The following is a 26,612-nucleotide window of genomic DNA, read 5'->3' as shown; positions in this document are numbered from 1 at the left end:
ATTAGCAAGCTGAGACATTACATGCAGAAGATAATTACTGAGCATATTAGACTCACAAAAATCCAAAGCTGTATGAGTGCAGCTGAATGTAGGAGCAATGACACAATGCAACAGGAGCTCAGGAGTAAAGATGCGGTTGATATGCTGACATAAAGAATAGTAAAGCAAGCTGTCACATTGCTCTCAGTTTAAATATTTCTGTGATGCTCAGATGAGAGTGAAACGTGTGGAGAAAATGTGACAAAGGCCATACTGAGCTCCCCATGAGGCCAATAAAACAGGATTATAATTATGTGAAGGGGATGTTTGCAGTCATGCTTACCGCCCTAAAGCCAGCATAAAGTATTATTTTCTACAACAGACCATAACTTGCATTAGACCGTGAAACAACTAGCAACAAGCAACTCAGCCCCAAACATTCATATCACTCAGACGTGTTCATATTTCACCACAAGGCCTATGTAAGCCAACGAAAGTTTCAATATGTAACAAACACCAACCAAAAGAACAAATAATGTCACTGTCAGTTATTTCAAGAAGTCAATTGGAAAGTAATACCGACTTAAACACTGTCAATACAGTTACAGCAGCAGAAAACAGCTAGCAAACGCCAAGAAGATATGAAGCAGGTCTGAGAGAAACAAACAGCCACTCTCATCGCTTATTTATAAACTCAAAAGAGCCAAATATCGTTTTATGATACTCATGTCAGCACAAACACATGACGTTTGCCAAAAACAAATAAACTTAGCGTTACCTTTTTGAAGCGAAGCGGTTATATTAGCCCCTCACAGTGGGAAGAATTGGTGACAAGATGGCCAAACTTCTGGTTGAAATTGGCGTTGAGGAGAAGTGTCGGCGGACAGTTGCTCAATGCTGATGTCCTTCCGCAGTTGGGAGCCCCAAAACATTTTGTAGTCCACAAAGTCATACTCATGTTACAGAATAAAGCTCTTGGAAGGCTAGCTTGCGAGTTAAATAGCTGTAAAGGCGTTTACAGTGAAGGCCCACGCGCACTGAAAGCTTCGCGAGCGTCGTAAACACCTGCAGAGCACGCGCATGATTGCGTTGTTTTGACGCACCTGCTCCGACCCTGTTAAGATTTTGAAGCATAAGATGAGGACCCCGCAACCAAAGCTGTTTCCTCTGTATACACAGTAGCCTGTCTGTTCGAAGAGAACTAGAGAAATGAAAAAAGGAGAGAAAATGTCCAAGCCAATATTTTCTAAAAGAAATACATTTATTATTGAAAAAAAAAACTTTTCTAAAGGATGCTCTACTGCCAACCAGCTGACCAAAGCAGCAGCAGGCACCAAAAATTTGCCCTCCGCCCAGTGGCGGATCTTGGGCAACATTGGCAGTCGCCTATCAGAATTTTGTGGTAAATATATAGAAAATAATGGTGTATGTTTGCGTATGTGTCTGCAAAGCATATATCTGTTCCTGCATACATCTGCATAAAAAATCATATAATATTACAAATGGAAATGCATAGCATGGGTTTATCTGTGATATTTGTTCTAAAAAATGCTTAACCTTTGCCTAAAAACACTGGTGTTTCTGTGGTGTTGGCATTTAAAATCTAATGCCTGCAATGCGCCATGAGAACATCGACTAACCAGCATCAAATGAGGCGCTTCAGTTATGCTTTCAGTGATTTGTTACTGTTTACCTGATAAAATATTAAAACTTGTTTGGTATTATGGGTGACCAGGGATATAAAGATAGGCTTTAAAATATAATATCATAGATATAAATAGTTGTCTTTATTTATCAATGCTTGGTATAATAGCTTTATTATAGGCTAATACCCTAGATACCATATACCCAAAACATTTTTAGCTTACTGATTTACTTACACAGTGTGCAGCCCACTGAATATGTGTTTTTCCCACTGGCCCAACCCCAAACTTCCTGCTTGGCTCATAGACCTTTTGACAACATCATAGGTTTTTAAATTACTTTTCTCAGCTCCAGGAAAGTCTTATAAATATAAAACCACCATGGATCAAAAATTTATAACAGAGGTTCGTAACTGATCGTGTTTGCAGTTGATGTAGGCCTATTTTAAGAAGTCTTTAGATGAAAAATAACCTCTTGGCTAATTCTGTCTTTTCTTTTCTTTTCTTTTCTTTTCTTTTCTTTTCTTTTCTTTTCTTTTCTTTTCTTTTCTTTTTCATTTTTTTAACTAAGTGTGTATTGATTTGCACCATCGCCTTTCTCAAATAAACTAAACTGTACATTCCACCCAGATAGCCTGAGCATCAGTCTTTTGTCTACAAAGATTTGTGCTTTATCTGAGGTGAACTATTTTTTTCAATCTTACAAGAATGAAGACTTCGATGATAAGGACCAGCTGATTGGATCAACAAATATATCTATGTCTGTTTAACCATCCCGCCGCCATTAAAGAGCCACGTCCCTGAGCTTCTCTATGGGTTTTAGAGTCTCATCCACTCAGCAGTAGGAGACAGTCCCAGAAGCAGGGGCTAATGGAGGTCTGACCATGCAATTATGACTCAAGTTAATACATTTTTAAAACTCATCATCACAATAAAAGTTTTTTGCATGTCATTAATTTCACAATGCCCCCTTTCTGTCTTGTTTTTATTTAACAGTGCCATCACTTTCATTACCATTTTCTTTTGTGGTTTCATCATAAAGCTTTTGTCGATTGAAAGACAATTATGTAAAATGTATTTGTATGGACTTTCTAGGTCAGACATCACAAAGTGCCTCACAGTAAAAGACAGACGCATAATTGGCTCTGGCCTGTTTGTCTTGATGGGCGAACAGACTTTGTGCTTAGCAGTGTCATCATGAAATTAAAAAGTCATTTGGGAAAAATGGCTTTAAAATAAAAACAATATTTTTGAAATAAATCTGCTGAAAAGACTTTGCACTAAATATCAGACAAGGCAGGGGGGTAAGAACATTTCATAATCATGAACTGAGTATTAAGAATGCACTGGATTTTTTTCACAGTTTCATGGTCATATGACCTATTTGTATGTAATTATTCATATGATCATTTATTCTATAATGTTTAAAGTGCATCTATTTAAAATTGGAAACCGTGTCTCTGTATTACTGTCACTGAGAGGATGATTTTTTAATAAAACAAAGCAAAATTGCTTTTGAAATCTACTTAATGTGTGATAGAAACACTGATGATGGTAAAGATTGCTGCAACAGCTGCTGTGTTGCATCAGTATTTATTTTGGATCCATGGTTTGGTTCTTTAGTTTTCAGTGTGGCTGTCTCTCCTACTGTACCATGTGATCAGGAGCTCAACAGTGCACCTTGCAGGTAGTTGAGCTTTAATCTCTCCCAGACTGTTGCCGTTACCCTTTGACTCCGACACAGCATATGGAGGACAAACCAAAAGCTGTGTTGTTTCAAAGGTTAAAGAAATTTAAATAGAGCAAATAGTTTTATTTTAAAGGGACATCCCACAGCAGTATTAAAAATACATTTTTTCCATTTGCTTTTATTGCTATTTATCAATCTAGGTTGATAGATGGAAATTGCCCATAGAGAAGGCAGATGTCTCTACAGCAGATATTACCAACACTCTGCAACTCACACCAAAACAATCTAGATTTATAAATGGTACTACAGGTAATAGGAAGGTATTTTTTATTTTTAGGTGGACTGTCCCTATTATCATTATTACTGGCTTATTTCTGTGTGGCTTTGGTATGAATGTGTGGCTCTCTGTTCATCAGACATCTTCACTAAATGAGATGCCTGTGTTTGGTATCAGCTAAAGCCCCCTCTATCTATAAATACAGAGGATGGGTCAAATGTAGAGGACACGTTTCCCTTGGGAGAATAGCATAAAAAAAGAAGGTAAACTGAATTTAGTTTAAATCATTTTTCATTATATCCTTCTGGGTCACAGCACCAAAGAGGAAGTGTTGATATTCAGTATAATTTATTTTCAGCGAAATAACAAGCTCACTCTTGGGAGAAAATAATGGGCTTTTTTGGGGCAGAATTCAAATGCCACCAATGTACTCATTTTATTCAGTGGCTGAAACTTGTGGTGAATTTTTCAGAGATCATGTATTAAGTGGCATAAATGACATGACTCAAATATTTCAGAATATCATCACACTCAGGATCTTCATTAGGGTCTGTGTTTTCTTTCAAAGACTGACTTCATATGGTGACTTCTGATACAAACTGCTCTCAGCTTTTGATATGTCTCATAAAATTTAAGAAAATACATAAAATCTGATCATAAATTACCACTTTTTTTGCAACAACAGTATCATTTTTTGTAAGTACACATGATAAATGAAGAGTTCATAGATTATTAAAATGTCTGAATGCTAATTTCCCTCCTGCAGTTTTCATACACACCTCCTCCCTGCATGCATCCTGCTCTACAATGAGTGCATCTGAAACATAATCATAACCCCCATAATGATTCTTTAGTGTAGCAGCACACACACAATATGCTTGTTATTCTTTTACACTGATGCAAGACCCATTATGAGCACAGATGCTATGAAGTAGTCTGATACTGTAGATGTCTTTCACTGGTGATCTGAATAGTCCTTTAACTGGGTGTGTACATCTCTAAAGGTCCCACTGGTTACTTCAAATTGACAGAGGATTGACCTTTGACCTTTGGAAACAATGACTCAGCTTAACATAAAAGATTTTTTGTGTTTAGCTCACTTTGGATGTACTTGTGTACAGTTTTTTTTCTTGTGGGCTGTGTTGTTTGGTGCACATAACAGAAAGTTCAGATCCTTTAACCTTGATCTCACTGTAGCAATCAGCCATCTGTTCAACAGCACATTGAAATACTCCGCGAGTTTAAACACTGTCAACATTTCTAGGTAATTTTCACTTGATTAATTGCTTCCATTGTATTTAATTTTGCAAACATCTCAGATGAGCTGTTCGGCCTAATCATGAGAGTGTTTAAACTTGATTGAGAAACTTGTAAATATAAATTCATTTCCCTTACTTTTAAGCCTTTTCCAAACAAGTTCACATAATAGACAAGGGGAAGCTCTCTGTATTTCGCTTTATACTGGAAACCTGGAGCAGACTCAATCTGAAAACAATGAGCACTGTTTTGTGACAGTTTACCAACCCAAATGCCAGAATAAGTGTTGGCATTGTACATTTGTGTGAAACACTGATATGTAACATTTGTACGTTATTTAGTAGCAGACACGTTGAAACTTTATGTTTTGAAACTATCCCTGATAGAAACACTATGACGTATCATTAAAATACACCCACATTTGTTGACTAAAAAGCTGCTTGAAAAACAGCAAGGACCCACTAAAAATCAATGGTCTTCAGCTTGGCAGGTGTCTTACTATTACCTCACAAACTATGTCAATTTAGAAACATTGATATTATACAAATGTACAAATGTGCCATCTGTGGTTCGCAGAAACATAGAATGCTGATATTTTCTTTTGGTAACCAGGCTGGGTTAATGGGTTGGAGGAAATGTTTCCTTAAATAGGTGTAAAACAGTGTGCAGCAGGATTTGCAGTATGTTTTCTTTTGTTTGGTGACAGGGTGGTCAGTGCACTACTGCTTCCATTTAAATAAATCTTTTGCTATGCTTTGTTGGGGCTGAACATGCGGCATACATGGTGGCTGGTGTCTATGGCAACTTTCTCACGCTGGTGCACCAGAAGTGATGCGTTTTTATGTTGACCAGTCAGAGCTAAAGGGGGCAGGAAGTGGGGAGGGACCATAGAGACGGAGTAGCAGCCAGGAGTATGCCAGAAGCTATGGTGGAAAATGTATTCCAGATGAAAAAGAAAGTCAACAATTTGTGGAAATATTTAACTTAAAAAAAACTTGAAGAGACCTGCAGACATGAGCACACATCAACAGCTTTTGTGTAATTACTCTCACTGCCAGAGATGGAGACAAAAGTTTAAGTGTCTTTAAATTGAACCTAACCATTATAATGTCACCTCTGTGATAACTGATACAGACGTATGTACATATACTGCAGCAGCTGAATACTCAGAGAGATGGTGCTTTGTTTGCTCTGCTCCCCGTTTCATCCACAGAGAGATGCATCTGTTCAGTTTGACAAGTTAGGCAGACATTACTCATGTTTCCTGTCAACATTTTGAATGCACTCCAGTGGGTTTGCAGAGGGACATCATTTGTTTTCTCTAAAACAGTCAGTTTATGAGAAATCCTCCAGTGTGGTCACCTGAGCCAATTAAATAGGCCTACACTCATGCTAGTCTAAGAATTGTATGAAAAGATTTATAAAATAATCTGAGACTTCTTAATAGGCAAGTTAGTGACTGTTTTACAGTGTTGATGAGTCAGTGGTGATGTGGCATCCTAATGGAAAAAGAAGAAGAAGGTGTTGTCGTTAGAGCAGAACAGGTTTAATCCCTTTAAACGTTTATCCTGAAATTTATCCTTGTTTGTTCTGATGGATTAAAAGCTGATGACGGACTAAGCTGTGACCTTTTTGCTGAAATGAATGCAGTGGATCAAAGACATTAAACTGCCTTGACTGTCACTCACACTGTTGTGTTTCTCAAAGACCATCTCAAATATGTGTCAAAGCCAAAAATGTTTGCACATATTGTACAAACACTGATTTATCCGGCTTGTTTCATTTTTCTGAACATTTTCACAGCCTTGCCTTGATTGATTTAGGGTGGCAGGCTTTAACACACAAATGTTCACAGTATTAACTCAGAATAAAATATAAGATAAACATAATAATATATGCCTAGAGCATTTTTAAAGAAACATTTATCATATCAGGAAAGCAGATAATTGGTGATGCTGATACAAAAAATAAACAGATAAAATATATGCTTTAAAATCTTTTTTTTTTCATTAACATAGTTCCATCAATATCATTCACAAAATCAATTAGAAGGCCCAGTGTCTTCACACAAAAACCGCATTCACTTCCTTTCAGTCCAGACATTTGCGCCAAGGCTTTAACCACTTATTGTAACAATAATACATGTTTTTGTGCTTTGAAAAAATATATAACCAGGCTCAATTCAGACTGTCCCTGAACTCTGAACCTTGGAATATACAAAATAGGATGAATATGAACATACTTCAGTAAACATTCACATACAGCTCAATGTGAATACAGGAAAGAGGCAAGAGGGAGTACGGTGGCTCTGAGAGCTCAAGGCACTGCAAATTAAGAATACACATGCAAATAAACACAACACAAGCACATGATGAAATATTTTCACCAATCTGTTGAAACTTGCACAGCCTTCAGAAAAAAAGTGCTGTAAGATGCTTAGAACACAATGAAAACACATAATATGTAGTGCAGCTGCCCTTACACAGTTCATACTGTTGCATGGAGTATGCGTACATGTAATGCTTCGTTACAACATGGCACCTTGACCCTCTCACTCCTATACCCATCATAGTCATTGGTGCAAAATTTGAAGTTAAGAAAGGAAAAAGAAAAAGCATGTGATTTGGAACGCAGCAGAAAGTTAGCTTGGCGATACAAAACAACATCTGCAGAGCTTGCTAGAAACAGAGGTCATCCTGGAGAGCTCTGCTGTTGTTACTTTACAATGTATGTAATTTTGGCTTTTATGTAATAACTGCATACATTGTAGATTCTAACATGACAAATTATATTCAGGACTGTAAAAGTCCATATCCTTTTCTCATTTTATATTTTCATAGTTAAGTCCTTTGTTATTGGTTATCTTCATGATTATTTTGTTCAGTTAAACAATTCCTATTATTACTATCTATTCGACTGGTCATCATTCGCTTGAATGTGCTGTCTTCTGTCATTGCAGCGGCAAAGACAATCTTACATATTTTTAGCTATCCAGAGGATTGTGGGTCAAAATCCAGAGAGAATGTCAGATGGTGTTATTATAGATCTATGGTCAGAATAGTAAGAAAAGCATACCGATTTGCATGCTGCAAGAAGTCACTAAATGCAATGAGACATCCTGGTATCTCTGGCTTATTGCATTTGACATACTGTGTATTGCATGGAGACCGCAAATCCTAAAATAGCTTTTAAAGGCACTGAATTTAGCAATTAAAAAAATAAGGCTTTAATTGGTATTAAAATATATTTTAGCAATATTTAAAGCTCTTAAAAATGCTAAGACAGTGAAAGAATGTTTTTTGAATTTTTATTTTGTGAATTTGCATTGTAATTGTAAAATCTCAAAATAATCATTTACATCCTTTTTTTCAGTTAAATCCCACATGCTGAGTAAGAAACACAAAATCACAGAGAAAACTGCCAACAAACGCCAGCAAACACCAGCAAACACCAGGTATTTTTCAGTGCTATTCAGACTTTCTGGCAATGTTCCCAGACTCTGAAACTGCCTTTATTTTGCTTCAGTTTTAATTATTTTGAAATGGGTCTTAAATTTCATTCCAAGTGGCATTAAATAAAGTCCTAAAAAGTCTTAAATCTAACTTGCCTTCAGTTTTTGAAGCCCTGTATGGAAACATACTAAATCTTTTTTCTGGCATACTAAATAGTATGGTAGTATGAGTACTGGAAGGCACAAATGTTGATGCTTATTAAGTTATTGATGTTAGTGGTGTTGCAAAATCACCTAAGACCTTTTTGGGGCTTATTCTAACATTGTGATTGCATGACTTAGATATTAATCTATGAAATGACCTCACTTTATTGCAGCTGTGATGAGTCATGGTTTGACTGAATACAATAATGGGTTTTGTGCTTTGTAAAGTAATGCGCAATTTAATTTTCAACAGTCAAATTTAGTTTACAATCACTCGGGATGAACAGTTCAAGGACTGTAAACTGGAAAACAGAAGAGAGGCCAGTTTGATTTAATAACTGCCCGCTGGAAATGACCAATCAACATGATGATCAAGAGCAACACCTCAACACCAAAATCTGTCTGCCTGTCTGTCTCAGCAGCAGTTATGATTCCATCTGACTGCCAAGCAAATTTTATGCAAACCTTTTGAAATGTCAGGGGAAATAAAATGTGAATTTAGAGTATTTTCCATCACCTTGGTGAAAACAAATAAATTGGCTTCCTGAATGTCAACAAACACATCTGCATGAAAACTGGATGAACTGAATAAGAAGTGTGAAAGTGGTTGTTGTTACAGTTTAGTCTTTTCTTTAACCTCAAGACAAAAACAAAGACACTCTCGTTTATTACACAAGCTAAATCCACAAACCAGAGAGGCAGAGATAGAGAGATATTATTTAACAATTCACTAATGGTTTGCTTAAATGTCTTTTAAACTGAGAAATTACACATTTTTGCAACACAGAGGATAATTAAGTGTTTTTTTTTCATCCTGCTTTTCAATTCACCACATAATTTACAAAATATGCTTTGATGGAATCACATCTATTGTTTGTCTCTCTTATTCTCTGAGCCTCCCTCCATCATTTCCTGCCGCTTCATCTCCACATGTGTGTGACATTGAGTTGTGAACAATTCAATGGAAAATAATAAAAAATGAAAAAATCCCACAATTTTTCCAAGAAATGACAATAGCATTCACGGAGTAGAAGAAGAGGAGGTCACAGACTGTCAGCGGGAACACATGGAGGAGGCAGAGGAGGAAAGTCACATTGTTTATTGCAAAGTGGCAGTCAAGAACAATAGTTTTCTAAACCAAGAATGAAAAGTGTCATGTTCAGACTGAAACATAAATGGAAATATGTAAATTGAGTGAAAAAGAGAGGAAAAGATAGTGGAAATAAAACCAGACATAACTTTCACACCACTTATATTTTGATTGAGTGGGAACCATATATACTAGAGATGCCAGTTTTAGTTAGTCTTGCTTTTGTTAACACCCATTAACTGGAAACTAGGGGGTAATATTTAAGGAGGAAAAAAAGTAAAATGGCGTGAAATATAAGAGGTGCTTTTCTTCTGAGCCAGCATTCCATTAATTCAGTCAGTACGTTTTCATGATATTAGAAAATGCTGATTTATTACTTTTGTCCTACTGAAATTGTACTTTTAAAATACATGTAAAATACATGTAAACATTAAAATTTCTCAAAATCTTGTATGTACCTCAAATGGACCTGAACTGGTGTAGACTTTCTGTACATGCTTCCAGTCACCGGAGCGGGCTTTGACCTAGAAGTCGAACAGCATAAATTCCAAAAAGTTATCTATTCGATATGCAACCTGTTTGCTGCTTGCTAATTTGTTTGGTATGTGATATAATAGGTCAACTGGAAGAAGGTCCAAAAGCAATTAGCGGAAAGGGGGCATATTGCTGCCTACTGTGGTGGAGTTGGACATACTTCAATCAATATATTGATTCTCCCCTGGTGTTTGAATAAAGGGACAAGGACAGTAGTCCAATTAAATTGCCTAATCAAGCTATAACCATAGCTTGACTTAACTGCGCATGTAAACGTACTAAGAAAGCCACAGTGATGCATTTGAAAGTGTTATAAATGTTTTGCCTTTTGGGTTATTTTCTGTGGGCTTTGCTGACAGACTCTGGCTTAATTGTATTAACATATGGAAATATAATGCCTTCTACCCTCCCTTCAGTTTCAACTGGTTTGCAAACCACTCTGCACTGCACACTGGTTGGGCAGTAGATAGCTATCTAGCAGCACCATTCATTCTGTGAGTACTGCACTGTCACAAACCATAGTTAACTATGTTAACATCACTAATGTTACTAATAGAGCAAATAGTGATAACATAGTCAACAATGCCAAATTTGGGTTTGTGGATCAAAACTGAGCCACTTACCAGTGTTGCCAACTCTCAACTCAATGAAAGTAAAGTAAAATATTTGAATGGCATGAGAGCTATGGTGCTTACACTGAAGTGCACCACCTTCTCTGATCTCACACAACAAGCAACATTACTCCAGCAGCAGCATTGCTACTGCAACTACTGCACAGCACAATAGGAGAGAAAAGGAGAGTTGCTGACTGCGATTATTTTGAGCAGCATGCATGGGGATGAATTACAAAGGGCTAAACACATCTGCCTTTTCCATGATGGTCTGAAAAGGTTGCTTAATCTAGCAAAAAAGTTGCCAATTTGTCAACACTGCTGTTTACAAACCAGAGCAACCTTTGGGAGAGACTGGAGGTTGGGCTTGTTTTTTGACAGCAATGTAATTGCAGAATAAGCAGCACTGCTTGCTAGCTAGCTCCTACCAGAACAGTTGCTGTGCAGTGCAGTAAAATGAAGAGTCACACAGTTGACCTACAGACCCACAAGAAATCAGGCAAAAATATTCTTGCCAGTTACCAATTAAATAATAATAGTAAGCGACTGTTGTTGGTATTTGACGACTTGGGAAATAGACTTACATAAATGGGTGGTTAACCACTGACAGTGTCATTCCCAAATCATCAAATACCAACGACCTTGGGTTGGTGGTTTGGGTCGACTACCACCCTGAGGTTGTAAGAAGTATTTGACAACCTTGGAATGAAACCGCATCAGTATTTAATGACCAGTGTATGGGACTAAACAATCAACTATTTTTCTCCAGAATTACATACCGCACCTTAAAATAAGCTTAAGAGTGTAAACATAATGTTGAAAATCATTCAACTTCACCCTTTAAATTATGTACAACATTTGCAACAGTTGAGAGACAGAAGAAATCCAGAACTGGACAAACACTGCACTTGTCTACAGCTGTATTTGTATTCTTAGTTGCTGAGTTCCTCTTCCTGTTGCATTTTTTTCCCTTTGTGCTTCTTGAAGAGGGCATACAGGACCTTCAAGGTGGCAGTGACGTCCTGGGACACAATATCTGTCACACAATTCACAGGAGACATTTAGTGCATGTTTCTCATGCACCATCAGCATCTATGAGCTGAGGCAGCAAGGATGCTTTTACCCACATTAGCTAATAACTATTCTCACAATCCATCTTAACAGGTCATAGATCAGAGGGACTTAAAAAAGGCATTAGATTGAAATTTAATCAATATGTCCTTGGTGAGACGACATCCCAACAAAATTGCTCTCTGTTGTGAGATGCACTAACCAAATGAATGTGACATTAAGATTGACTTCACCACTGGCTAACCTCATTAATGCATGCAGTGCACTCCAGTTTTAGACCCTCAGTGCTGGGATCCCTCATTCCATCACAGCAATTATGCCGGTAATTAAAAAGACACTAAAAATGAATTAAATTAGCCACTTGCTCCTGGCTTAGATTAATTGTGCTGGTCCTTACATTAACAGTTATCATGTTGAGGATTTACTTCACAATTACAGACTGTTTGGCTGGCAGGCAATACTGTGGTGAGGTTTTAGTGACTGTGATTTAAGCTCAGGGAGAATACAGAGCATCTTGTCAATAATGGAACATGCGCGGGAAGTGAAGTAGATCTATCTGAAATTGATTGATTCACACACTTAGTCAAGTTTGTAACTTACTGAGTCATTCACTCATTTTACTCTTCTCTTTTTTGATTTATATACTTCATATGGGCAAACATGAACACCCAAACTTTACACGTGTATGTGAGTGTTCTTATTCCAAAACTTCAAGGGTACTCATAGAATAGAAACCTCCACCGAGGCCAGGTGCCTTATCTCCCAATGTCAACTAAAGAGAAAATTAATTAGTGATCTACACAGATACAGACACAGACAGATTCAAACATAACTTCCTTGGCAGAGGCAACCATGGGCCATAATATGCTGCTATAACAGCTTTCGATAACTCGTCGGATTTCTTTAAACCTGGCAGCAGGGATTTGCTTTCATTGAGCCAGAAGAGCATTAGTGAGCTTACACTTCATCATAAATGTGTTGAAAAGGTTTGAGGTTCTGTGCAGGCCAGTCAAGTTATTTTCTACTAAACTGGGAAAAACAGCCAGAAAATGTTGGCACTGTATGTTTCAAACCATTATTTCATAACAATATCATATCAATGTTTCTTAAGAGTTGTAGTATATCAGCTGACTTTGTCAGCAGAGGTGAGGGTGACAGTGGATGGTGCTGCAGAAGGCGAGATACCTGCCAAGCTGTCTGAGACCAACAACAAAACTGGCTGTGTTTCAGCGAAACCATCACTATTTTTCCAGCAACTTTTTAGTCACCAAGCATGCATGTTTTTTTTAGCGATTAGTCACTGTTTTTCCACCAGGGATACTGCTACGAACAGCAGCTGGTTTTTAGCAAGCATATCACGTTTCCTGTCGGGACTATACCCACAACAAAAGGTATTTCAAGTCAAAACATAATCTTTTTCTAACAATAACCAAGTGGTTTGGTGCTTAGACCTAACCACATGTTAATTATATAATACCCCTGGATACCCCTCCGATCACTCTGCTATGCTGGAGAACCTACAGTGGCCTTCCACATGAGGTAAAAAGGCAAACGGCCCTCTCTAGACCAGTGTTCAGTTTGTCCATTCTGCTCTACTGTAGAAACAAAATGGTGAACTCTGTGGAAGAGGACCCCCACTCTATGAAGATACAAGGGGTTCATTCTGAGGTTACGAGAACACAACTATTTTTTTTGTTTCAGGTGATTTCTGCTATTAGATCCCAAATCCTACACATTGGACCTTTAAATCAACAAATATCTTCCATGGTAAAATATTTATCAGACTAATGATCTTTTTATCTGAATTTTTTATGGGTGGTCTTGGGGTCTTCTAGGGGTTTGTTTGTAATCAGTCATTCAAGTCAAACGGCAGAACTAAAAGTGAAGAAGTACTTTTCTGACATAGACCTTTGATTCAATGTACAGTCACTATACCACGAACCTAAGCTCATCTGATTAAACCAAGGAGAAATTTGAATTTCCAACGCATTTACATAATGCAATGCTCTTGCCGCTGGATGATTATTAGGATGAATGCTCATACTCATAAGTTCATGCCGCAGATCATGAAATCGTGACGTTAAAGTGTGAAATTTGATAACTGGCAGTTGCAAGTTGAAACTGACAAACACATGCACACACACACACACACACACACACACACACACACACACACACACACACACAGTTTTACAGTGTACAGATATTATCGTAAAATTTCTGGGATTGTCCTGATAACTGGGTGGTTTACAGTAGTAGTTCTCATGAATACAGATAACATATCTTTCTACACACACACACACACACACACACACACACACACACACACACACACACACACACACACACACACACACACACACACACACACAGCAGATACAGCCATAGCAGTGAGGCTAAATCCCTGTGTCTATCAGCGGGCACCAGAGTGACATTGTCCCCCTGAGAACGTCTCCTTGCTGCTCCTCTCTAAATGAATGATGATGACCTCGGACTCAGCCAATCATCTGCAGTGATACTCATCGAGACATGAGGCACACTCATTCATATTCCGCAAGCAATTCCATCTTTCCCTCTTAAACACTGTCAAACCCACACTCCACTGAGCAGTGGAGATTAACTCAAACAACCGGGGCGACCCCCCCTCCCGCATCTGATATACAAACAGATTTTGGCATTTTTCCCGTCACACAGTTAAATGCTCTTGATAGTCGATATCATTTGAATTAGTTTGACATTGCTCGTCTTGGAGCTCTGCTGTTTTACTGTTGCAGTCATTTTACGCAAAAGGACTTCTGTTTATTGTTTTTTTCAATCCTCTGTGACTGGCATTTTAATTTGAGTAAATCTATTCTGAACAAGTGTGTATACTGTGTGAGCAGTGTGTGTGTGTGTAATTTGCTCACCTTGTGGATCAACACTGGGGACTTGAAGGCCTGTGTCATTCAGGAGATCCAAGGCCAAGGTCACATTTTGAATCTAGAGGTCAAGATGATTAAAAATGATCAAACACAAAATCCAGATGTGAATTATACCCACTGATAATTTTTTGTACATATTTAGTATAAGTTTAGTTCTATCTTCATGTTTGCTGATATTTTATGATAGCTAGCAGTATTTGTAGCTAGCAGTATTTGTAGGTAATATAGCATAACCGGTTATCTACACAGTGTTAGTCGAAATGGGCTATTCACAATGTGGAGATACCTTGTTACAGGTAAAAGTGAACTATTAAAAGTTAAAGTACGTATTATGCCAAATGGCCCACTTCAGAATAATGCATATTATTTTACTGGATGAGAGTCAGTAACTGATTTGGCAGAAATGCCATTAAAACGTGAGAATATTGTAATTTAAGTGGCCTGAGAGAAAACTAGACTTCCGCGCCTCTTCTTGGCTCTGTTTTCAGGATTTAGAAAATTTAGCCCATGATGGGAAACTTTTGGCCATCTATTGGCTGATGTACAAATGCAAATGTGTGCGTGCATTCCTTCAGACTATGAGAGCCTGATTCAGTGGTGGAGAATCCAGCAGAAAAACACTGCCTACACTGCAAATAAATCCAAAAAGAGGAAGACAAGAGAGCCTCAAAGACAGTCTGAAAAATCAAAAAAAGAAAAATAAAACACATGCTAATATTGGTGAAGCGTGTCAGAGATGGAGAGAAAATGCAACTAACAGTCCTGCTAACCGGAGCTAAAGGATCACAGTGGTGGCTTTAAGTTCACATTTACACAAACCCCTAGTCAGAGGCCACAACCCCCAACTCTGGGGGTGCGGAAATCCCTGACTCCCTGCCACTGAAGGCCACCCGCTTGCTGTGACACCCAGCACTAAAGTATTTGCATTGGCCGAATTTGAGCAACTAAACAGCTGCAGACCAAAGGTCGCTCTCCTGAGCTGCTGCCTGCTTTCCTCCCAGGGAGGCAGTCCACAGCGGCAGGGAGTGAGGTTAAGGGACTGCAGGGTGGTTACCAAGGTAATTCTTGTCTCATTTGTTTTTTTGGGTTTTTTTTGACAAACAGAGGGGGAGGGGCTGGGGACAGAGAAAGGAAAGTGGCAAGAGGAGGGTGTTTTTTCAATTCTGCTGTTTTTTTTCTTTTCCCCAGATTTTTGCCTAGCCCATCTTTAATTTACCTATCATTTCAATTAAATTTTGCATGTTTATTGCGTTTCGATGATTTTCATGATATTCAGATGTATTACGTTGACAAAAACAGTTAGGTAACACCTGAATTGTGGCATTACAAGTCATTATTAGCACATTAACATACCAAAACGTAACATGGATGAGTCTCTCTTTATGAGTGTCACTGTATCTTTTATACGGTTAGTTATTCATAAAGTCTTCACATCTTTGATAAAAGAGTCATAACTTTTTCATAGACTCTTCCTAATGCTTCAAGTGAAGTGAGATCAAAGATATCATTATCAGTGACACAGAAGTAATTATGCATCTACTTTTATTACGGGAATAGTAAAATATTAATTTTGATCATATCTTATATTGTAATAGGCACAATTTTGGATCAGGTTTCAGTACCGTAGCTCATTATCCACCGTGCTCTAGTGGGAAATTAGATTAACTCAAATCGGAAACGAGAAGTGTTTTATGATATTACAGTAAAGCTTTTCAATCAGAACAATGCAGCCTGCGTGAGTCTACATTTTTCCAAAATATCAGCCAAAATGAATTCTAATTGAAAACAGTTAGGATGGTACTAATAAAGTTATCACCTGTCTGAAGGTTCACTTCTCTTTAAAATGTGTCAGTTATCTATACTGTACCATCTCAGAGTGATTGACAGGAGTCAGGTTGAAGTCATAGAGAGGGATGAAGAATCCTTCCAGCTGTCCGATGAGCAGCAGCAGAATCACACCGTCAGCAAACTGCACAGAAATTTTACAGCAGACATTGGAGCTGGTCCAAGGAAAGTGATAAAATCTCAGGGGAAGAGATTAACAAGTTGTTTTTTTTTCCCTTTACCTGTTTGTCCATATCAGCCACCTGCAGACCCATAGTCGACATATTCTGGTTGACAAAGTGTAAGATGGCCTGAAAATGAAGGGGAATAAAGTTAGCCAGTTTAAAATACATGTTTTTCTTATTTATCTGACAAAATAATATATTAAACATGTTTTACTGTTAATCAAAACCTGCGATACCTTCTAGTTCATTATGCCAGAGGGATTATAGGCCATCATATTCTTTCTCATTGTTATGGTTGGATATTATTTAGTCACAACAAGGGACAGCTACTGAGGCAGAAATCTGGTCTGAAGTGTTGAAAAAAGTAAAAGTTTTACTTTTTTAATGGGATAATATTATATGTTTATATGAAGACTTGAATTTGGGAATTTTTCACTATTTCCTAACATTTTATAGATTAAAAGATTAATCAAATTTTTAACTAATAATAATAAAAAAGTCATATGTAAATAATTATTATTACACTTTAAATTAAGGATGCTAAACAGTACCCAAAAGTGGTTCTTTGACTCATAATAGGTAAATCTGTTTTGGTGCCATATGGCACTCATCTTTTAAAGGTGCTGGACAATGCCTTGGTCAAAAAGGCTATACAGAATCATTAGAGGTGCCATATAGATGTAGCACCATATTGTTTTTTAAATTTTTGAAGTTGAGGGCTTTGAATGATGCCAGATAATACCATGGATGAGTAATTGTGCTTCTTAACGACACTTCATGATTATTAATAATTTCTTGCAAAATGTTGACTTAAAGTTCTGGTGAAGTGATAATTAAAGTGTGTTTGTCACATCACAGAAAGATGTGTTATTAAATACCTGACCAAATCTGAATGACCAAAAAAATCGCCAAGTACGTAAAAGAAGCTCTTAAAATCATGAAAAAATGCACAGTATTTTCTGAACTGAAATGCTGGGGGCATGTCCCCGAAGGCCACGCCCAATTGTGGGACAATACTGATGCTTCTCGCTATTATACTGCTAAATTGTCAGGGGCGGGGTTACGCTGAGTATAGCTCCATTGCATCATTGAGATATGGTTTTAGGCCTGCCCAAAAAAAATTTAAAAACAGGAAAATGGTGAAAAAACAGTCAACCTTCTAACTTTGTAACATGTTTTCAACAATCAGTTTCCAACATTTAGAATGTGTATTGAAACAAATCTCTGAATTCACTTTACTCGGAGTTTAAAGGTTCATAATCCTGAACGAAATGCTCCCTCAGAAACATAATAATGATACTTTTTCAAATATTTCTATATTCATATTTATATATTTCTGTGCTCTGAAGTGCAAATGTTGAGAGCCACTGCTTTAACGTGTTATCCTCTGGAAAAACACAGTTAGTAGGCTATTTTAATGTAGCGTTTTTGTTTTTTCCCCCCAATAAACTAAACTATACTAAGCTGAAGAACCAGTAGAGAACCTCTGAAAAACGAGACATGAGTTTAAGGTGCTTTGTGTGGCAGTGGTCCGATATAACACCTCAACTAACACCAAAAAACAGCTGAGGAACCATTTATCTGTCTCTATCACCCTGAGCTGATTAACTGAGTGTTGTTTGACAGAAAATTAAGTGGCAACTTTTTAATAATCAGGTAATTGTTGAGCACTTATAAGCTCAACATCGTTGGGCTTTGATCTGTTCGTCAAACAAAAAGCAGTATGATAGCATCCCCTCTGGCTTTAGGAACTTGTGACAGGCATTTTTCAGTATTTCCTACCACAGCATGCTTCATATCCTCAGGCAGGGCTCTGCTGGCTATTCCCGTCTCAAAACTAAAGGTGACAGGGTTTTGGGGGGTCAAGTCCCCTCAGCTCTGAAACTTCCTGCCTGAGCGTCAGATTCTTGCAGAACCAGTGACGCATTTAAAATCCCTTTGTAAAACGTATCTTGTGTAAAAAACCAACCTTTATTAATTTAAGCACTGTGATTTACTTTCAGCGTCTTAGCTAATTAGTGTTGTTGTTATTGATTTTATCTAATATTGTCACAGGGTATTCTAATCCTTGTTTTTAGTTTTGTTTATTCTTATTTTTTATATTATTTCAATTTATTTTATTTGCCTCAGTTTAGTCCTCAGGGCAGCAAATTGCTAACATTATTTTTCTGTTTCATGGTTTGTATTTTTCTTTATGTTTATGTTATTCTTTTTTTCCCCGTTTATTTTCTGTTTTAATTAAAAGTTTTAAGAATCTTGGTTAAACAATGTAAAGCCCTTTGTAACTGTTTTGAAAAGTGTGGTATTAATTAAGTTTATCATTATATATTATTTTATGGATCAAATGATTAATTAATTATCCAAAAAGTAATAGGGGAAAGTGGAGTCGTTTGGGACATTTTTGCATCAAGGTGAATTACCGTTGACAATACTGTTTCACTATGGTCATGCCAATAAAGCCTCCTTAAATTGAAATAACCTTCCAATACTCACAGACTACTTTAACGGTGATGAAAATAATTACATCCCTGAACAGACAGGCTTATCAGCAGATTAAATATTAATAAAAATAACTATTGAAATAACCCTTCTTGAAACTGATTTGAATACTTGCAAAAAACAAAAATAACAGAAAAGCAATCCTCTCCCATTTGATCGTCTTAGGCAGCATTCATCCTGCTCATATGTAGGTCACAAACAAGTCATACTTATTTACTTCCTGTCTTAACACCACAATATTTGCTCTCTTGCTGCCAGTGGAGTTGAGAGTTATCTCCTTGAGCTATCTCCGCACTTCTCCTCTCTTTGTTATACCTTCTTTACTGTGTTGACCTTGTGAGCCTCAAGCTTCAGCAGTTGCTCAATGGGATCTTCCCCTGCGTGATCAGACAGCCAGAAAAGTCTATTGAAGTCATCGTAGGCTGTAATGCTGCTTCGATGACATTCAAAATGTCAAATCGGCTCAACGTCCAACAGCTTTATACTCACTTTCAGTATTCCTGAGGGAGTCTGTGTCCCTGTTGAAAAAGACCAACATATATGAGGTGTTTTTCTCATATCTGCAGAATCACACAGGTCACAAATCTGCTCACCTCTCCTCTGTCAGCACCTCTGTCTGTACATTTGATTTGATTCCACTTCTGGTCACCTGCATGAAAATTTCACAAAAATTGATCTGCAACTACATATGGTTTGTTTAAGACAAATATTTGGTGCAGAAAAAAAGTGCTAAAGCTAGAAGTGAAACTCACTTCCACAACTATGACTTCAACTGTCACATTTGGTGGCAATTCGAGTTCAGGCTGGAAAGATCTCACCATGGCAACCAGCAGATGAATAGTGGCCAGAAGGTCTTTGTTGTGGATGACTGACAGGCAAACAGCAGAGAACAAAACACACACACACACACACACAAACACACAGACACAGAGACACAGAGACACAGAGACACACACGCACGCACACACACACACAATAACTGCACTGATTTGACAGGACTCAGCACCTCCCAGTGTGACAGCAGACAAAGGCCAAAAGGATTTGAGTCTAAATAAAATCATAACAGAAATTTAATTACAACTGAAAACCTTAAGCTACAATTGCTAAAATTTTCATGAAATGAAACCCTGTTTTTGATACTATTCACTATTCACAGAGTCTGAAGACATCAATGCTTGTATCCTAAAGTAGTTTAACAGCACATTGTGAGACCAGCAAGTTGCTGGAGATTTGACCTTTCCAAGCACTTAAAAAAAATCTGAATGAAAAATCAAAATAACTTAATTTGTTTCTACATGTCAGAACATACACAGCACCTAACCACACAATTTGACAACATAGTGCAGCTTATGATAGTTTAAGTCCACCTGATCAGTTAAAAGGTGAAGTTGTGCCAGAGATCAACACATTGCTTGGTGGCGGGGTCCACCAATCCCGGGCTGGATTCAAATTAACTACATTATCACCATCATCGTATACAGGGAAGGGATTCACAGGAGATGATGCAGTATGTCATCAGTTTCTTTAGTTATTAAACCTAACATTTCTCACTTCTGCTGCTTCACACCTAGATATTTTATCACCTGGACCCTATTTTCCCATGTTTTTGTGTCCAAGTGACTAACTGAGACAACACATTTTGAGATTGGTCCAGTATCAAGAAAGAGTGCTGCAGAACAGGCTGCATGTATCCCTTTAGGCATTTGTGCACTGTCAATTTACGTTCATTAAAAGGTCTTAATTTTGCCACTGACTGGCTCAGGTTGTTATTACTGGTGTCTGAAAACATTTAAGACACATTTAACATTTTTCTTTTTTTTTTGATAAAGTAGTCTGTTTGTTATTGTGTCCAAGTCACGCTCAAGGAGGAGTCTTGTTCTGAAATCTTGCGAAAGGTGACATGTTGCAGGAAAAACAACACTGGAAACATTAGTGAGAGTTAGAGAGAGGAGTGCCAGTTCAGGTTTCTTATGTTGGATTACAGAAACCGTAGTTTAGTGTTATCAAGAGGATCTGGCAGAGAAAATGAACAACTGTCAATGTCATTGCTGAATATTTAGCTGATTTTGACAATGTGGAAAAGTCTGTGAAATCTCAGAATTAACTTCTCATTGAGTTAGACTTGGTTGCACACAATTTCAAACAGACTGGATCAGCAAAAGGTAAAGAAAAATGTTTAATTTCTCTGTAGGGTGGACAGTGGACAACAAGGTCCAGGTAAAAAATACCAAAGATGCACTGTTCCATCTAAAGGAACAGTGCATCAGGTTTAGGAAGCTTTAGTGGCATCTAGTGGTGAGGACTGCAGATTGCAATCAGCTGAAACTTCTCCCTCCCAAATATCTTTGGGTTTTTATTGTTCAGGAGGTTTTTCCTGGGAGCCCAATTATCCACAGATGTTTCTTCCTTTCCATAACAAATGGACCAGGTGATTAAAAGAGTTAAAAACACTAAATAAAGCATTTTCATGTTACAAATCAGTGTTTCTCCAACCTTGTTTGGGCCATTCCTCCAGCATTTGCTCATCTTTTTTCCAATGATAACTTAAGATCCACACATTCAGGAGGTTTTCACAGGGAGTGAATTTATCTACAGAAGTCTCCTTCCCTTCAAAACAAACAGACCCAGTGATAGAAACTGGTCGCAGAGGGCCTGCAACCTATGGTGGCTGAAGTGAAAATGCAAATAGCTTCATCTAGAACAAATGTTTGGTTTGTCTGTTCTGGGTTTCTGTAGAAACATGGCGGCGCAACATGGCAGACTCCATTCACTAGGACCCACTCCCTATTTGGATATAAACAGCTCATTCTAAGGTAACAAAATTCCAAAGATTGCTATTTTTAGGTGATCATACACTAAAGGCAATATGCTTATTTCATTATATTCAATTTCTGCAAAGTATACCCCTAAATCCTACACACTGCACTTTTAAAAACATTCAGTTGGTGAAATATGGGGTTGCTTTTATTTTGAAGCATTCAAAAGAAATGCAGTGCATTTGTCAGAGGTTAGTGCTGACCACAATCAGTCATTTCTGACACTTATTTAGTGGATCAGAGTATGTCCTTTCAGTTGTATGATTCATTAAACAAAAGTTCAAATGAGTGACTGCAAACTTATAAAAGTTATGTTTTTATTGTGGCCTTTCTTTGCTTACCTAACTAAGCACCAGCACAAAAAAAGAATCTGACAGGTGATTAACACAGAAACCCGTCATGTTTATCCCCACCGAAATCCCTCACAGTTGGTGTAAACTAACATGGCACCCTTGAGCTAGCACCAAATCCTGTTGTAATCTGAAATCGTTGCCAGAAGAGAACATTTGTTCTCTTGTTGCTTCGTTGTTGAAGCCCAGTCAGCTGCATGACTCACGTTTAACGTTCCACTTGATCCCTCTGCTGTCCTGCGGGCCCAGTCTCTTATCCAGTTCCTCCAGGATCATTCCCAACTTGCGGATCTGAGCAGTGGAGGTCAGTGCTATGTCCTCCACAGGCAAGTGAATACCGGCCAGCCTGGCTATGGAAATCAGGAAAAGTTCTTTATTATAGTTTTACTGGCAAGGACTGTGTCTTGGATTTTAGAAATGACAAACTTTTCTGTGAACTACAAGGGGAAAACAGTTGTAAGTTTTCAAATTCAAAGACAGTACAACCATAGAAATGTGTATTAACTCACACAGCAGGTGGTGAAGCACCAGCCCATCGTACAGATCCTCCTCCAAACTCTGAACCACTATGTGCTCGATTTTCAAAGTGCTATTGATCCAATAAACCAGTGCCTACCAAAACACAATTCATCACACAGTCAGACACACCAAACACTTTCATCTCCTTGCGTGCATTTTTCCCCAACGTGCCAAATGAAAAGCAGCATGACGCCTTGTTTTTTAAAATTCCCTTCGATTTTCAGAAATAATATGATTCCGAAGAAGATGGAAATGATGACAAATACAAAATACTCCCCCCCAAATAACTGATATTTTATTTGTTTGTCCTCCTAGCTCCACATATGAGATGTGTCAGGCTTATTGAGTTAAATATTCATTTACTGTCGCTCGCATGAAACCCTTGCGCTGCCATCTTTTCAAATCAAAACCTTGTTTTAAAGTCAGATCCAGCAGACTCAGCCGACGACTCCTCGCCGCAACTCTCTGATCTGTCTCCCATCACCTCTGATAATTATGCTCATTAAAATTTCACTGATCCTTCCACCTCTCCTCCTGCATCAGATATTATTCATGCTCTTCACAGCACACATATACATGCAGGCTGTGTAGCATTCATTTCCAGCCCACTTAGGAGACACACACCCTGTGTAGTCCAGGGTGGGTTTTGATGTAACAATAAATACTGAACAGAAGACAGAGCTTCAGACAAAGCTTTATATGTAGATAGCAGGGATTAATCTCTTACCTCCTTTAGCTTTTCAAATTTGGGATCTTTTAAAGATGTTGGCTGAATGAGCTTCTGCTTGTCTCCTGTGAATATAAACACTCAAAAATTATATTGTTGCATGCTATAACTGTGTGATTGACAGCTCTCCAATTATTTCTAGCAGTTAGAATTTTTATTTATTAGAGGCAACATCCCTGTTATACACCACAGCCCAGTAACCAGAAGAAAATGTTGGCATTACATTTCTGCAAACAATGGCTATGTTACAATTGCACATTTTTTTATGAATAATATAAACATACGGTATCTAAAGTGAAATCGTCTTTGAGCTGACTTTGTCGCTAAGAAGTTATGGGGATGGTGGATGGTGTGTCAGGTGTCGATGCTGGTCAAGCTGCAGACCAATATAAACCGCTGTTAGAGACCAACAAACAATGAAACCAGTTGTGTTTTGGTGACTTGTCCCTGTATTTCCACCAGGGAAAGAGCTGCAAAATCAACTGTTTTTTACCAAGACATCTCTGCTTGTCTAGTGGGGATTGTGTATTTAAGCCAAAAATAATCTTTTCTAACCATAAACAAGTCGGTTTTCTGCTGAAGCTCAACACATATTAATCCAATGTTGTCAAAATGTAAATCTTCAACATATCAATGTATCTGCAGCACAACAACGTACAAATATGACATATGCCAAACAAACAATGCCGACATATTTTCTGGCGACTGGGTTGTGCCCAGACAATGCACACGCACACACATTTTTATTGACCATTTTTGAATGCATGCCCTACGTGCATTTTTGGATGTGTTTTTTCTGCCTATCTAGCCAATGGTTTCCATTCATTTCCATACGTTCTGAAAAGCATTTGCCAGATAAAACTTGCACAAGCTATGTCATAAATCACATTGAATATTAAGAATGTATTATTTTTTAACAATCTTACACTGTGGTGCGATAATGCCATTTAAAGTTACTTCTCCTGGTTACAACTCCAATTTTAATAGGGAGCCGAATTATCCACAGAGGTCTCTTCTCCAACACAAACAAACCAGGTTATTTAAACTGAATAAAACACTAATAAACCTCATGTCATGTTTAAAAATCTGTATTTTGTCGACATTCTTACTAAATTGAAACAAAGGTTGATATTATCTATACTTAATTATGATGAAGGTCACCCCACTCAATCATTAATGGGCGAATGCATGCATGGAGTTGCCATTTCTGTTGGACTGTGAGAGAATTTTTTGAGAGGAAGGGGGGAGTAATAACTCATGCTGTGAGTTTCATGTAGGCAACTGTCTTTCACAAAGACAAAGACAGGGTATGGGGGAGATTAGTTTGTGTGGGTCTTTCTGTTAATCATCAGTTTGATTGCATGGTTGCACATGTAGTCGCACCATGCTGTTTTGGCCGATTTTTTTGAGGTGGCATCTTGTAATCAGGCCTAAGTGTCAAATTTGTGATGTCATGCCTACATTTTGGATTTGGGAGTGAATTGTTTGTGATTACCTATATTTTTGGACCTTGTTAGACCATAGGAATGACATTTATACATTTTTGAAACTTGGTGAAAAAACTGTGAAGCTAAATGTATACACATGACTGACTGACTGAGACTGAAAATGACGACAGGATATTTATCAGTTTACTGAATGCACACACATACCCTGAAAAGCCTCAAAGTCCACAGGGTCATCCTCTTTGTGATAGTCAAAGACAGCAGCCTCCATTGCTTCTCCTCAAGGTGAGATATTCATCACCTGTCAGCAAAACCTGCAGAGAGGAAAAGCTTGAATATAAACAACAGAAGAATGAAAAAAAAACTCTTTCCGTCAACTTGTTTGGCAGAAAGTCTCTCTCACTCAACAGGGGTTCAGTTAGTGTCCTTGACCGCATTTGTTCAACTTTCAGCTCTTGCAAACCGACAGTGAAAGATTCTGACTGCACTGCCAGGCAGATCTCTGTTGCATGGAAAGCTAGTACCTCCAAATTTTGGCTTTCATGTACAAAGAAAGACAGTCTTGTGCTCAATGAATTTCAACAATTGGGTTTTGACAGTGGCTTTTGCGCGACTGAGGATATTAAGAAGTTTCTAAACATGGCTGTGCCGGTTAAAAACCTGTCAAACTGAAATAGGAAGATGTTTAGTTTCCTCACTTCCTTTTTCTCTCTTTAACTGGTATGCTCAACAGATCAAGTATTGTAGATTCCCCACGGATTTGCAGGGTTGCACCTCTTCCTCTGAACATTTTTGAATCATGTGGTCTGAGACAAAGCACAGCAAACACTCTGACAAAACAGACGTGACCTGGAGCATGTCAAACTGTTGTTTCCTGGATCTGGAGAAGAGAAAGGCTACCGGTGAGAAAACTTTTACTTTCCTGTGTTGTTTTATGTGTGTGGGGCTTCCTTTTCCTGAGGTTGACAGTAACTTTCAAACAAGGTCATAAACAAAAAGTCTTCTTGCATAAGCTTACCTTTCGGCACTCCTGAGAGCGACTCAACAGAATCGGGTGACTTCAGCTGAACTGAGTTCTTTAACTGGTGTCAACTCCAAAAACTGTCAAAATAGCAATATAAGAGGTGGAGAGGGCTGTACTTAATCTGAATACAACCTCTTGTGAAGTCTATCTGCGCAAAAGGTCTGACTGCACTCAATATCACACTGCTGCTTTAAAGAAAATAACATGTCACAGGGTCGGAAGGAAAGATAAGCACGAATGAGAGGATGTGGCAGAGAAGAAGGTAGCACTTCCTCTTTTTGATACTGGCTTTGCACAACGTTTCTCAGATAAGGGCATTTGTATTCTGTGTCACGAACTGCATTAACCGAGTATGCGTCGGGTGAAAAAGAAAGCAGGGAAGACTCATAGGTGCAAATGTATTGTTTGGAAAACCACACGTCAGGAGCGCCGAGAGAAACGTGACACTCAGAGGCCTGAACCACTCAGACTCGACTCACACATCTCCATCTGTGA

At 38.0% G+C, this 26,612-nt stretch overlaps 1 protein-coding gene and 1 long non-coding RNA gene across 2 annotated transcripts in view; both read right to left on the bottom strand.

Annotated features, from left to right (window-relative positions):
• The window catches only part of LOC148189209 (uncharacterized), a 132,956-nt gene extending 131,925 nt beyond the window's left edge, over window positions 1-1,031 (bottom strand). The window contains exon 1 of the long non-coding RNA XR_015776892.1: window positions 758-1,031. This is a non-coding gene — a long non-coding RNA (uncharacterized LOC148189209). The remainder of the gene's footprint in view (window positions 1-757) is intronic.
• Window positions 1,032-7,730: 6,699 nt separating this feature from the next.
• Window positions 7,731-26,379, bottom strand: parvg (parvin, gamma). The gene is made up of 13 exons (XM_042496377.2): window positions 26,112-26,379; window positions 25,301-25,407; window positions 23,649-23,713; window positions 22,912-23,014; window positions 22,609-22,752; window positions 19,989-20,104; window positions 19,830-19,885; window positions 19,726-19,754; window positions 19,552-19,613; window positions 16,795-16,863; window positions 16,596-16,697; window positions 14,714-14,786; window positions 7,731-11,772 (listed from the first exon to the last, which is right to left on the bottom strand). Exons 2-13 carry the CDS (start codon window positions 25,362-25,364, stop codon window positions 11,669-11,671), a joined length of 987 nt encoding a protein of 328 aa, XP_042352311.2. The 5' UTR covers window positions 25,365-25,407; window positions 26,112-26,379; the 3' UTR covers window positions 7,731-11,668.
• Window positions 26,380-26,612: the final 233 nt, after the last annotated feature.

The sequence above is a fragment of the Plectropomus leopardus genome, chromosome 7 (assembly GCF_026936395.1).
Source record: "Plectropomus leopardus strain MGB_pleo_1.0 chromosome 7, ASM2693639v1, whole genome shotgun sequence".
In the NCBI taxonomy this organism is placed as follows: Eukaryota; Metazoa; Chordata; class Actinopteri; order Perciformes; family Serranidae; genus Plectropomus; species Plectropomus leopardus.
This window is presented reverse-complemented; position numbering and strand designations above follow the sequence as displayed.